The 14,768-nt window shown below is 42.7% G+C and overlaps 1 protein-coding gene and 1 long non-coding RNA gene across 3 annotated transcripts in view; one reads left to right on the top strand and one right to left on the bottom strand.

The window, feature by feature from the left end:
• LOC139028241 (uncharacterized) overlaps positions 1-5,404 on the bottom strand; it is a 5,816-nt gene extending 412 nt beyond the window's left edge. The window contains exons 1-2 of one of the 2 annotated variants that reach the window (XR_011480430.1): positions 5,333-5,404; positions 5,047-5,224 (exon numbers count right to left, since the gene is read on the bottom strand). This is a non-coding gene — a long non-coding RNA (uncharacterized lncRNA). The other variant, XR_011480429.1, reaches the window with a different exon arrangement.
• The window catches only part of LOC111968838 (SR-related and CTD-associated factor 8), a 48,463-nt gene that overhangs the window by 14,279 nt on the left and 19,416 nt on the right, over positions 1-14,768 (top strand). The window contains exons 3-7 of the mRNA XM_023994738.2: positions 12,819-12,863; positions 13,009-13,170; positions 13,466-13,622; positions 13,821-13,948; positions 14,190-14,372. Coding sequence (XP_023850506.1) covers positions 12,819-12,863; positions 13,009-13,170; positions 13,466-13,622; positions 13,821-13,948; positions 14,190-14,372 — 675 coding nt within the window. The remainder of the gene's footprint in view (positions 1-12,818; positions 12,864-13,008; positions 13,171-13,465; positions 13,623-13,820; positions 13,949-14,189; positions 14,373-14,768) is intronic.

Here is a 14,768-nt window from a genome sequence, read left to right on the forward strand (position 1 = left end):
ACGAGTTTGGATGGTACTATGGTGTTAAATGCTGAGCTGTAGTCGATGAACAGCATTCTCACATAGGTATTCCTCTTGTCCAGATGGGTTAGGGCAGTGTGGTTGCGATTGCGTCGTCTGTGGACCTATTGGGTCGGTAAGCAAATTGGAGTGGGTCTAGGGTGTCAGGTAGGGTGGAGGTGATATGGTCCTTGACTAGTCTCTCAAAGCACTTCATGGTGGCGGAAGTGAGTGCTACGGGGCGGTAGTCGTTTAGCTCAGTTACCTTAGCTTTCCTAGGAACAGGAACAGTGGTGGCCTTCTTGAAGCATGTGGGAACAGYAGACTGGGATAAGGATYGATTGAATATGTCCGTAAACACACCAGTCAGCTGGTCTGCGCATGCTCTGAGGACGCGGCTGGGAATGTTGTCTGGGCCTGCAGCCTTGCGAGGGTTAACACGTTTACATGTTTTACTCACCTCGGCTGCAGTGAAGGAGAGCCCGCAGGTTTTGGTAGCGGGCCGTGTCAGTGGCACTGTATTGTCCTCAAAGCGAGCAAAAAAGTTATTTAGTCTGTCTGGGAGCAAGACATCCTGGTCCGCGACGGGGCTGGTTTTCCTTTTGTAAGCCGTGATTGGCTGTAGACCCTGCCACATACCTCTTGTGTCTGAGCTGTTGAATTGCGACTCTACTTTGTCTCTATACTGGGACGTAGCTTGTTTGATTGCCTTGCGGAGAGAATAGCTACACTGTTTGTATTCGGTCATGTTTCCGGTCACCTTGCCCTGGTTAAAAGCAGTGGTTCGCGCTTTCAGTTTCGCGCGAATGCTGCCATCAATCCACGGTTTCTGGTTTGGGAATGTTTTAATCGTTGCTGTGGGTAGTATGTCGCCGATGCACTTTCTAATGAACTCGCTCACCGAATCAGCGTATTCGTCAATGTTGTTGTTTCACGCAGTGCGGAACATATCCCAATCCACGTGATCGAAGCAGTCTTGAAGTGTAGAATCAGATTGGTCGGACCAGCGTTGAACAGACCTGAGCGCTGGAGCTTCTTGTTTTAGTTTCTGTTTGTAGGCTGGAAGCAACAAAATGGAGTCATGGTCAGCTTTTCCGAAAGGAGGGCGGGGGAGGGCCTTATATGCGTCGCGGAAGTTAGAATAACAATGATCCAGGGTTTTACCAGCCCTGGTAGCACAATCGATATGCTGATAGAATTTAGGGAGTTTTGTTTTCAGATTAGCCTTGTTAAAATCCTCAGCTACGATGAATGCAGCCTCAGGGTGTGTGGTTTCCAGTTTACATAGAGTCAGATAAAGTTYGTTYAGGGCCATCGATGTGTCTGCTTCGGGGGGAATATATAYGGCTGTAACGATGTTCCTCCTCCTCTTCATCCGAAGAGGAGGAGCATGGATTGAACCAAAATGCAGCGTTGGAATAAGACATAATSAATTTATTGAACAAGACAAGACGAACTATACTTGACAACTAAACAAAATAACAAACCGAATGTAGACAGACTTGGACCACGAACTTACATGAAACACGAAGAACGAACGAACAAGTACTTACTACAAACAAAACGACGAACGCACGAAACAGTCCCGTATGGTGCAAACCTAGACACAGACACAGGAGACAATCACCCACCAACAAACAGTGTGAAAACACCTACCTTAATATGATTCTCAATCAGAGGAGATGAAAACCACCTGCCTCTAATTGAGAACCATATTAGGTACCCATTCACCAACATAGAAACAGAAAAACAGTTTAGATCATGCCACACCCAATAATATCTGCGCGTCCTGGACCAACTAACCCACATATCTCAAAAATTAGACAGAAAAAGCGCAGAACTGTACAGGAACGTGACACAGCGGCGTTAGTGATTATAATCGAAGAGAATTCCCTTGGATAGATAATGCGGTCCGACACTGTTTGATTTGTGAGAATTTCTAAGTCAGGAGTAGACCCACAGAATGACTTGAGTCCTGCCTCGTACTGTTGTATTATATGATCACACTCACAGTCTTCATGCTCAATCCCTAATCAATATGGCATACACCTCCCAGCGCCCCTCTTCTTACAGAAAGATGTTTGTTTCTGTCGGGTCGTGAGCAAATCGGTAGCGACGAAACCAGCTGGCTGCACCGGATACCTTTCCATCCGTCACGACTTCTTCGTGGGTGACCATGTTTCCGTGAAGCAAAGTAAGCGTTACAGTTCGTACATGAATTTGTTCTCTCTGGAATGCTACCGCCTTGCTCGGCGCCATTTCATCAACCTTGTTGTCAATGACTGGACATTGCGAGTTAGTATGTAGAGTGGAGCGCGGATGCCTGTCCGTCCCAAAGCCTGGGTCAACTGAACACCAGAGAAGACCGCTTTCGAGTGCTTTGCCCCACTCATCTACGGCGTCGTTGTAGTTAGGGTCGCCGGCTGGGGATTCTAGAATCCTCATTGTTACTGGGTTGGAAGGTCAAGAACACAGGATCCGCTTCGGGAGAGTCATATTCCTGTCGTAATGATAGTGAGATGACTTTGGCACTTACAGTGGGGAAGAACAAAAGTATTTGATACACTTGCCGATTTTTCATTGCATTTCAAGCAGATACACTACATACAAAGACATGTATGCTGAGGCTTGAATTTTTATCGATAAGGTACCTGTACAACTTGATTGAGGACGGATATGATCAACTATAACCAATAACTTACCTGGCAACTGACTCACATTTAATGGTGTTTTTAAGTTATTAGAATTGCATTTTATGGGCATGTACATAAGCTATCTTTGAGTACGTCACGAAAAGCAGAAACTTAATATTGGTACAGAAACCTTGTTTGCACATTACAGAGAGTCACTACTCGTTGCCTGTATTCTGACCTCAGGTGTATGGTTCACAACACATGGCTCTAGCAGGTGATTTTTGAGACCGCTCCCCTCACTCCTCATCCTACAGACTCCTCTTCCTCCAGATCCTCAGGCTTTTCCGTGGTTAAAGCTGGCGCTGGGTCAATACGGACTTTCAGCCTCCCGTCCCACCAAAGCACTATTTCTATCTGCGGTTAAGTCTGAGGAGATACGAGGCTATACGGCCACTCCCAGGACTCGAATGCTTTCCCTCAATCGGTACGCCACATCATCTCTTATTATGTAATGCCCGCCTGGCTGTGTCATGAATTTATCACGGGTCGTTCATGTCATTTGCTGAAAGACCTCTGTGCACACGAACTCCATATCTCAATGCTAGCCTTTACTGAGGGTGTATAGGAGAGTTGTTGCTCAAATACTCTCGTCTGCGATACATGGACACCATCCCATCCTTCCCCCTCAATGACGGTGGCAGAGTCTTCCTGATCCCTTTCGTGCAGAATAAGGTGTTCCTCCAAATAATGATGTTCCACCTCCATTGCTTCACGGTTGGGGATGGTTCTTGATGTAGGGTTGTACTCATCTCTTCGTTCTCCTCCAACACGCCGTAGTGAGTTTGATCCAAAAAGCTCTCTCTGTTCTCATCAAGACCACATGACCTTCTCCCCATTCCTCCTTGATCTCCAGTATGGTTCATTGGCAAACTTCAGATGGCGCCCTGCTACATCGTCTGGCCTGAGCAGGCGGACCCTTGCGTGCGCTGCAGGATTTTAATCCCATGACGCGCAGTGTAGTTACTAAGGTTTTCTTTTGAGACCTGTGGTCCCAGCTCTTTTCAGTCATTGACCAGGTCCTGCCGTGTAGTTGCTGGGCTGATCCCTCACCTTCCTCATGATCATTGATGCCCACAAAGTAGATCTTGCATGGAGCCCCAGACCGAGGGTGATGACCGTCATCTTGAACTTCTTCCATTTTCTAATAATGCGCAACAGTTGTTGCCTTCTCACCAAGCTGCTTGCCTATTGTCCTGTAGCCCATCCCAGCCTTGTGCAGGTCTACAATTTTATCCCTGATTCCTTACACAGCTCTCTGGTCTTGCCATTGTGGAGAGGTTGGAGTCTGTTTGATTGAGTATGTGTTGACAGGTGTATTTTCTACAGGTAACGAGTTCATAAACAATGGCAGTTAATACAGGTACTATGATGAGAACAGGAGGGCTTCTTAAAGAAAAACTACAGATCTGTGAGAGCCGGAATTCTTACTGGTTGGTAGGTGTTCAAATACTTATGTCATGCAATAAAATGCAAATTAATTACTTAAAAATCATACAATGTGATTTTCTGGATTTTTGTTTAGAGTTCCGTCTCTCACAGTTGAAGTGTACCTATGATAAATATTACAGACCTCTACATGCTTTGTAAGTAGGAAAACCTGCAAAATCGGCAGTGTATCAAATACTTGTTCTCCCCACTGTATGTTCAGTAGTTCCTCCCGACTGTATGTAATAAAACCTAAGATTACCTGGGGTACCAATGTAAGAAATAACACGTAAAAAAACAAGATACTGCATATTTTCCTAGAACGAGCGCGAAGCAAGCGGCCATCTCTGGTCTCGGCGCCGGAAGAGCTATATACTCCCTGACTGTGCTCTTTAGACCCTACCCCATGACCCTACTCTCCCCATACCTCTAATATACTCCCTGACTGTGCTCTTTAGACCCTACCCCATGACCTACTCTCCCATACCTCTAATATACTCCCCTGACTGTGCTCTTCACCCTACCCCATGATCCTACTCTCCCCATACCTCTAATATACTCCCTGACTGTGCTCTTTAGACCCTACCCCATGACCCTACTCTCCCCATACTCTATATTCCTGACTGTGCTCTTTAGACCTACCCCATGACCCTACTCTCCCATACCTCTAATATACTCCCTGACTGCTCTTTAGACCCTACCCCATGACCCTACTCTCCCCATACCTCTAATATACTCCCTGACTGTCTCTTCAGCCCTACCCCATGACCCTACTCACCCCATACCTCTAATATACTCCCCTGACTGTGCTCTTTAGACACTACCCCATGACCCTACTCTCCCCATACCTCTAATATACTCCCTGACTGTGCTCTTTAGCCCTACCCCATGACCCTACTCTCCCCATACCTCTAATATACTCCCTGACTGTGCTCTTTCAGCCCTACCCCATGACCCTACTCCCCATACCTCTAATATACTCCCTGACTGCTCTTCAGCCCTACCACATGACCCTACTCCCCATACCTCTAATATACTCCCTGACTGCTCTTCAGCCCTACCCCATGACCCTACTCTCCCCATACCTCTAATATACTCCCTGACTGCTCTTCACGCCTACCCATACCCTACTCCCCATACCTCTAATATTCTCTCCTGATTGCTCTTCAGCCCTACCACATGACCCTTCCCCATCCTCTAATATACTCCCTGACTTCTTCGACCCTACTCCCCATACCTCTAATATACTCCAACGTGTCTCTTCATACTACCCACCCGAATCCTTCTGAGCACCCCTATCCGGCATACCCACTGGAGATGAGAGTTCTGCACTCTCTCTATGCTATTTGTATGTTGTACAGTAAAATGCCAAGGACTATATATTCAATCAGTTAGTCACCTATAGGGGATGATCCCGGTATTGGGGTCTAGCCAATCTCCATTGGAACCAGTTCAACTTGGCCAGAATTCAAGCAATAACGACACACATAGTTGAACTTCTTGTTGTTGAATTATATGGTTCCCGTCCAGATATTGTGATGAATATAAAATTCATGTCATAGTCAACACCATTACACTCAAAAGTTACTTCAACCAGTGAGTACTAGTGATGGCTAGCTACAGTGCCTTCAGAAAGTATTCACACCCCGACTTTTCCGCATTTTGTTGTTACAGCCTGAATTTCAAATGGTTCAATTGAGATTTGTTGTCACTGGCCTACACACAATATCAAATAATGTCAAAGTGGAATTATGTTTTTACAAGTTAATACAAAAATGGCTTGAGTCATAAGAATTCATCCCCTTTGTTATGGCAAGCCTAAACAAGTTCAGGAGTAAAACTTTACTTCACAAGTCACATAATAAGTTGCATGGACTCACTCTGTTTGCAATAATAGTGTTTAACACTGTACCCCACACATTCAATTATCTGTAAGGTCCCTCAGTGGAGCAGTGAATTTCAAACACAGATTCAACCAAAAAGACCAGGGAGGTTTTCCAATGCATCACAAAGAAAGGGCACCTATTGGTAGATGGGTAAAAAATAAAACAGACATTGATTCTCCCTTTTGAGCATGGTATTAATTACACTTTGGTGTATCAATACACCCAGTCACTACAAAGATACAGGTGTCCTTCCTAACTCAGTTGCTGGAGAGGAAGGAAACCCCTCAGGGATGTCACTATGGTGAAATGGTGACTTTAAAACAGAGTTTAATGGTTGTGATAGGAGACAACCGAGGATGGATCAACAACATTGTAGTTGCTCCACCATACTAACTTAATTGACAAGTGAAAAGAAGGAAGCCTGAACAGAATGAAAATATTCAAAAACATGTGTCCTGTTCGCGACAAGGCACGAAAGTAAAACTGCAAAAAAATTGGCAAAGCAATTCACTTTTTCTCCTGAATACAAAGTGTTATGTTTAGGGCAAATCCAATACAACAAATTACTGAGTACCAATCTCCATATTTTCAAGCATAGTGGGGGCTCCATTTTATGGGTACGCTTGTAATTGTTAAGGACTAGGAAGTTTTTGAGGATTACAAAAAAATAAACGTAATGGAGCTTAGCACACAGGCAAAATCCTAGACGAAAACCTGGTTTAGTCTGCTTTCCACCAAACACTGGGAGATGGATTCACCTTTCACCAAGACAATAACTTAAAACACAAGGCCAAATCTACACTGGAGCTGCTTACCAAGAAGACAGTGAATGTTCCTGAGTGGCCCGAGTTACAGTTTTGACTTAAATCTGCTTGAAAATCTATGGCAAGACCTGAAAATGGTTGTCAAGCAATGATCAACAACCAATTTGACAAAGCTTGAAGAATTTMAAAAATAATAATGGGCAAATGTTGCACAATCCAGGTGTGGAAAGCTCTTAGAGACTTACCCAGAAAGACTCACAGCTGTAATCGGTGCCAAAGGTACTTTGGTTGTTACGTCCGTACCCCAGTTGACCCCATGTGACCTCCGCGAAACCTCATCCTGTGTGTCCTTGTCCCTTTGGCTTGACCAGCTGCATTGTCTGAATGTTGACATATAGCATAGGCTCTATTTTGTTTTCTTTGAAAAACGTTACTTCGTGTTCAGATATAATTGTATTATATTTCTGCTCTGCATAATAGGTCAGTTGTGAATAACACAGTAATACTCTCCATTAGTGGGTTTAATTTGGTTAATGACATTTATGTTTATCAGTCAACCCAGTCTTGCTCATGTCTTCAAAAATGAATGTGTACCAAGATTGAAGTCTGATGAACTTGAATAAATGTCATCATGACATTTGACACAAGTTCTCTCCCCCTAGCCTGGGTCTTAACTTGGGGGTGTCACTCCTGCCAGAATCATACACAGGCCTACAGAGAGTGAAAAAGAGTCTCATGTTGCATCAGATTCCATGACCATAACATTTATATCAATATTTTGACCTTACTGTAGGGCTATTCTCAAGGGGTTACAATTACTAAATGTAACCCAGTTTGTCCAGATTTCCAACGAAAGATAAGGCCTTGCTTTTCCAAACTTAATGCACACAGAAGTTGAACCTTTGCATAAACCATGCACTGATTTTAGTGGAAGATGTTTTGCAAACATTTGAATTGTGTGAATTGGAAGTTGGCGTTCAGCCATTTTGAGAATGTGATTTATTCCTAGAACATGATAATGATAGCCTATGCTAAATATATGGGAGTTTGTTGCTCCACACTAGTCTACATTGTGTCCTGCTTGTGCTACAATACTTGACTGAAAGCAACTTAGGGAGTGAAAAACAACTCTTAGGCTGCATTTACATAGGCAGCCCAATTTTGATRTTTTTTCCATTAATTGGTCATATTTATTTATGTAAAAATAAAATTGAAAAAAGAATACCCTTTTTTCCTCCACAATTTCGTGATATCCAATTGGTAGTGACAGTCTTGTCCCATTGCTGCAACTCCCGTATGGACTCGGGAGAKGCAAAGGTCGAGAGCCATGCGTCTCCGAAACACAACTCTGCCAAGCCACACTGCTCCTTGACACACTGGTCGCTTAACCAAGCTTACCAATGTGTCGGAGGAAACACCGTACAACTGGCGACCGTGTCAACGTGCGTGCACCCGGCCCGCCACAGGAGTCGTTAGAGCGGGATGGGACAAGGACATCCCAGCTGGCCTAACCTGGACGACGCCAAGCCAATTGTGCGCCGCCTCATGGGTCTCTGTGCCAATTGTGCGCCACCTCATGGGTCTCCCGGTCACGGCCGGCTGTGACACATCCTGGGATTGAACCCGGATCTGATGCCTCAAGTGATGCCTCAAGCACTGCAGTGCCTTAGACCGCTGCACCACTCGGGAGTCCCCTCACTAATAGTTTTTTTGAMCAATCACGTMAGATCTTTTTCAGAGCTGATCCGATTGCTCAAAAGATCACAATTGGTCTGCCCATATAAACACAGCCTTACTGTGGTGTAGTGATGGGGGAATACATYGAAACGGTTACATATCGGGTTACATTATTTTTTACAAGATAATTCATTTTGACATTATCGCAATATTACTGTTGCTCTAGTTGGCTGTACCTGCGCCAAAACTTTGCATAGCTTGTTCTCCATCTTTTTAAATAGGGATCAAAATGTGTTTTCTCATGGCTTTCGCTTGTCCCTCTACAGCAGACACGGTGAGCAATATTTTTGGAACAGCAAATCGCAATAAAATCACAGTATCAAATCGCAATACATATACAATTGTGACAATCGCAATTCATATGGTATCGGCACCTAATTATCGTGATAATATTGTATCGTGAGGTCCCTGGCAAATCCCACCCATACTGTGTTTGCATTGTATTACATGTGTCAAAGTTTTGAAAACCCAAGTACAAGTTTAGAAACCTAAGTACAAGAAACATTGTCAGGATTGACCAAAACAAATGTGATTTTTACATTCCATACAATCATTACAGCTTAAACTAGACATCCCAAATTCGCCCAGAATGTGTTTATGTATAAACTCCTTTTCATAACTTTCTCACTGTATGTTGCGTTGGTGGGCTGATTGTAGCCATCTGCCCCTCAGGCTCACTGACACTGAACCAGTTTCAGACGGAGCTATGAGCTCATCCAGCCTACATCTTATCTGCTTCATTGGTTTCCAGTTATTTCAAAGTTTTAATGGCCTATGGAGATTGTAGTTTAACAACATTCCTCAATCATATAGCTGAATTGTTATTTAGCAGCTGTGAGCAGTSTCTGTCTCAATTTTGCAATACTTGCATTCTGTCCCATTCAAAACCCTCCCTCAATGTAGCCTAGCTATTCTACATGGCTACCCTGTTGGGAATTCCACTCTCTGTTCTTAWGCATTTAATGTTTTCTATTTTTATTCTGTGATGTTCCAAGTCTTTTTAAAATATGTGTGCCTCCATGTCTGTTTGCAAGTGAAACCAACCAACCAAATATTATGCCAAACTATTGTAATATGATGTCTAGCAGCTCTGGGAATGGATGTGAACTTGGTTGTGGAATGTGTGCAGGTTACTGAGATRTATATTTGCTGTCACAGTCTTGGAGATGATCTCACAGTGTGGTATAAACCTACTAGCTCTAACTAAGAACAACATGCAGGACAAGGTATCCAAGTAATAATTACTTGGCACTTTGTTATAGCTCCTTTGGGCATCCAAAGTGCCCACACTGTTATACATGTTTCTCAAAGTATAGGCAAGCTGTTGAGGTCATTTTGTCTTACGGTGATAAACTGTAGTCTGTGAATTATACTGAAAAGAATATAACAAACAAAGCTGCACCTTTTTTAAGTGGCCTTTTATTGTCCCCAGCACAAGTTGCACCTGTGTAATGATCATGTAATTAATCAGCTTCTTGATATGCCACACCTGTCAGGTGGATGGATTATCTTGGCAAAGGAGACATGCTCATTAACAGGGATGCAGTTTTGGAAAAAGTCTAAAAGTATTTGGTTTTAAATATACTTAAGTATCAAAAGTAAACGGAATTGCTAAAATGTACTTAAGTATCAAAAGTAAAAGTATAAACCATTTAAGATTCCTTATATTAAGCAAACCAGATGGCACAATATATTTAATTTTTAATTTTTTTAATGGATAGCCAGGGGCACACTCCARCACTCAGACATCATTTACAAACTAAGCATTTATGTTTAGCGAGTCCTCCAGATTAAAGACAGTAGGGATCACAAGGGATGTTCTCTTGATAATTGTGTGAATTGGACCATTTTCCTGTCAAAATGTAATGAGTACTTTTGGGTGTCAGGGAAAATGTATGGTGTAAAAAATACATTATTTTCTTTAGGAATGTAGTCAAGTAAAAGTTGGCAAAAAATATTAAATAGTCAAGTAGAGTACAGATACCCCAAAAAGCTACTTAAGTAGTACTTTTAAAGTGTTTTTTACTTAAGTACTTTACACCACTGCAGGGATGTAAATACATTTGTGCCAAAAAATTGAGAGAAATAAGCTTTTTGTGCGTGTGGAACATTTTATTTCTGCTCATGAGACATGGGACCAAAACTTTACATGTGGTGTTTATATTCTTGTACAGTATAGTACCATAGAGTAGTCTGTACTCCTTACTGTGRTCTGGAGAAATAAGGCAACTTTAGCGCCACCTGCTGACAGTTCTAGTGCTGGTCTCATGGCCCCAGTTATCCCATATAGCCCTGTGGTCCACTTTGACTTGATGCGCTTGTATGTTTGAATCACTTGTTTTTACCCTCATACAAGCTATTGGGAGCTTTCACTTATGAAATAAATGTTGCACTATATACTTTTTTAGTTTGTAATAAGATGGGTAAAAATGGTGCTGTGTGTGTAAAGATGGTAGATGGGAGGCGTGATTAGATCATAGGTCTAGCCTATTTTTATTTATTTACACACCAATATGAGAATATGCCTTTTGCTTCACCACACAGTTCACTGATGTTGCACTATATACTTTTTTATTCTGTAATACGATGGGTAAAAATGCTACTGTGTGTGTAAAGACATTGTGTGTAAGACAGACATCACAATGTATTTACACAKGGGGCGTTCACTGATGCACACTGTATTATTGATTCCTATTGGCCAGAAGCACAGTAGTTGAGCACTGGTGTCCCATGTAGCTCAGTTGGTAGAGCATGGTGCTTGCAACGCCAGGGTTGTAGGTTTGATTCCCACGGCAGACCAGTATGGGGGTAAAACTTATGAAAATGTATGCACTCACTACTGTAAGTTGCTCTGGATAAGGGCGTCTGCTAAATGACTAAAATGTAAATGCTTTCCTACATATTTTGATCCCAGCAGCACTGCAGTAAACACACCATTTCCTGTGAAGGGACAGGTGCAGTGCATCATGAGTTGGCAGTAATCTATTACTATGAATTAGAAATACTAATTAGTTCAAACAAATAATGATGTTAATATCTCTATTATTTGCTAATGTCCCAAAATCTGTTTCCATTCTCTCCATTATTATTCTCTTCTCTCTTTTTGTGGTGTGATAATTCCTGTGAAATTATTCTGCCCAATAGCCTACGTTCTGTGGAKTCTTCAATTACACATGCTGCATTATGTTTAAGGCTCTCTCCATACTTGAGTCATCCCAAAGGTGTTTGTAGTCCCCATCTCTCCTTCCCATGTTACCAGCATATAGCTTAAACGCTACAGCAACAATTAATCAAAGGAATCGATTACTCTGTCGGAAGGCAGCTGAGAAATGGCTTGAATGCAAAGGAATTCATTTTGTAACAGTGCATATTGCATTGAGTCAATGCCAGTGAATGTATAACAACTATTTTTCGAGCTGTGGTCATTAGATAACTTGATTTTTGCATAGTGTGAATCAGTTATTGGGGTCTCCAGTGTTTTCCCTTTCAAGGAGTGAGAAATAACTAGGCTGAGACATCCAAACATAAGTCTATTTATATCATTGTTAGAAAGAAAAACATTAAATGAATTTAATTCCCCGTCAATTGTTTTGTTTTTGTGTTGGAATTAGATTTATCTCAAAATATTTCACAGTATTTCACAAAATGCCTGATTACTCAAATGATGGAGTAAAGCAGCTCTAATGTGGATACTTCCGTGTTATGTGAATTTGTTTATGTCACTTGACATGATGGAATTGGGGCGGCAGGGTAGCCTAGTGGTTAGAGCGTTGGACTAGTAACCGAAAGGCAATTGTTTTGTTTTTGTGTTGGAATTAGATTTATCTCAAAATATTTCACAGTATTTCACAAAATGCCTGATTACTCAAATGATGGAGTAAAGCAGCTCTAATGTGGATACTTCCGTGTTATGTGAATTTGTTTATGTCACTTGACATGATGGAATTGGGGCGGCAGGGTAGCCTAGTGGTTAGAGCGTTGGACTAGTAACCGAAAGGTTGCAAGTTCAAATCCCCGAGCTGACAAGGTACAAATCTGTCGTTCTGCCCCTGAACAGGCAGTTAACCCACTGTTCCTAGGCCGTCATTGAAAATAAGAATTTGTTCTTAACTGACTTGCCTAGTTAAATAAAGGTGAAAAAAATATATATTAAAAAAATAAAATAAAATAATTGCTCATGGTTTCACATACTGCTGTTGATAATGCTATAACCGCCATCTTTGACCAGTTTCAGGTCTTTGTCTCCAGGGATGCTGTGGTTGTAGTTTTGGTGGGGTATCACAATGTCTTTTTTTGTGTTTCTTCTCTTTCAGTACTACAAACATGTTGTCCAGAGCGTGGAGAAGTTCGTTCAGAAAGTGAGTTTATTTCGGTTTCACCAGTCAAACTGAGTCAAGTAGAATACAAATCTGTACTACGCAAATCATGTTTTGAAATTGTTTGCCACTCATTTGCCCATCACCACAGAGATGCTAAACGCTCACCTTGTTTTGTGCAATCCAGTGCAAGCCAGAGTACAAGGTCCCAGGCCTGTACGTCATGGACTCCATTGTGCGGCAGTCACGGCACCAGTTTGGCCAGGACAAGGATGTGTTCGCCCCGCGCTTCAGCAAAAACATAATCGGAACCTTCCAGTACTTCTACCGCTGCCCCTCAGATGACAAGGTGGGTCACAGTGGGAACAGAGACGGCTCTCTGATTTCTCTATTCAGATACACTGTTCTAGTTTACCACCTTCTACCTCTATTGTTGTTAGTGATAGATCTGATCTGTAGCATTGTTTGAAAAATGTTATTCAGTGTCAGTGGGGAATGAAATCAACGAATATACTATTTTAATACTCCACATTTGTAGAGTATACGGCATCAACTTTAGGCTGTGACTCATTCGCTGCAGTGGTCTTGTTTTGATTGAGTGGTTGTGTGTGTCAGTCTGTGATCTTCCTTCCGTTGTGTTCCAGAGTAAGATTGTCAGAGTCCTCAACCTGTGGCAGAAGAACGCCGTCTTCAAGAGTGACATCATCCAGCCGTTGCTGGACATGGCTGCAGGACTACCCCCTCCCAGTGTCACCCCTGTCATGACCAGCAGGGATGCTCCGGTCAACAACGCTACGCCTGGTCAGTCACCCAACATATAACATGCATAMACATACAGCTCTATACTGACACCTGGTGGCGAAATAGCCCTTCTCCTGAACTGACACAATGTTCTGAGGCCTTTTTTGTGACCAGGCTCTAATCAACTTCAATTGTAGATGTTTGTTGTATTATTCATATTGATTTCTCATGATGGATTTTCTCTGTGTTTGTGTCCAGGTACCCCAGCGACCCCGGCCACTCCAGCCAACATCGTGTCCAGTCTGCCTGACTGGGCGTCTCAGTTTTCCAACACAGACACTGTAGCTGCTGTGGCCCAGATCCTGCAGAGTCCACAGGGACAACAGGTCAGTATATAGAAGATCCCTGGTCTTCAAACAGTCAATTTAACTCAACATCAAATTTGAAGCTCAGAGAATGACACTGAATGTCTCTTTGCCTATTTAGTTTTGTTTTGACTTGTACACTTGTTGAGTCTGTGTTCTGACCTTTCTGATGCTCCTTTGTTTGCAAAACTTTCCTTTCCAAATGACCAGCTGTAGACTTTTTGTGCATCATTCTCTGTGTCTGTCTTTATCTGTGTGACAGCTCCAGCAGCTGGTGCAGAGTCTGCAGATGCAGCAGGAGAAGCCCCAGCCTTCTCTGCTGCAGGCGCTGGATGCAGGCCTGGTGGTCCAGCTGCAGGCCCTGACAGCCCAGCTCACTGCTGCAGCCTCAGCCAACCCCATGCAGCTCAACCCCCTGGACCAGAGGGTCTCCTCCTTCAACAAGGTGAGGAATCAAGGCCACAGACACAGAAATGGAGTGGAAGTAAGTCCCAGTGATATTAAGGGCAATTTCTTTTTATTGTTAATGCACATTTGTGTGTGATGTTGGTAACGATCTTCTACTTCGTGTGACTCTCAAATCTATATTTTAACTTCTTATGGCTGCAATCCCGGTAACGGGATCGATATGACAAAAACAAAAAAAAGTGCAGGGCGCCAAATTCAAAAAACAGAAATCTCATAATTAAAGTTCCTCAGACATTCATGTGTCTTACAGTGGGGCAAAAAAGTATTTAGTCAGCCACCAATTGTGCAAGTTCTCCCACTTAAAAAGATGAGAGAGGCCTGTAATTTTCATCATAGGTACACTTCAACTATGACAGACAAAATGAGAGAAAAA

This window comes from Salvelinus sp. IW2-2015, linkage group LG9, assembly GCF_002910315.2.
Source record: "Salvelinus sp. IW2-2015 linkage group LG9, ASM291031v2, whole genome shotgun sequence".
Lineage (NCBI taxonomy): Eukaryota > Metazoa > Chordata > Actinopteri > Salmoniformes > Salmonidae > Salvelinus > Salvelinus sp. IW2-2015.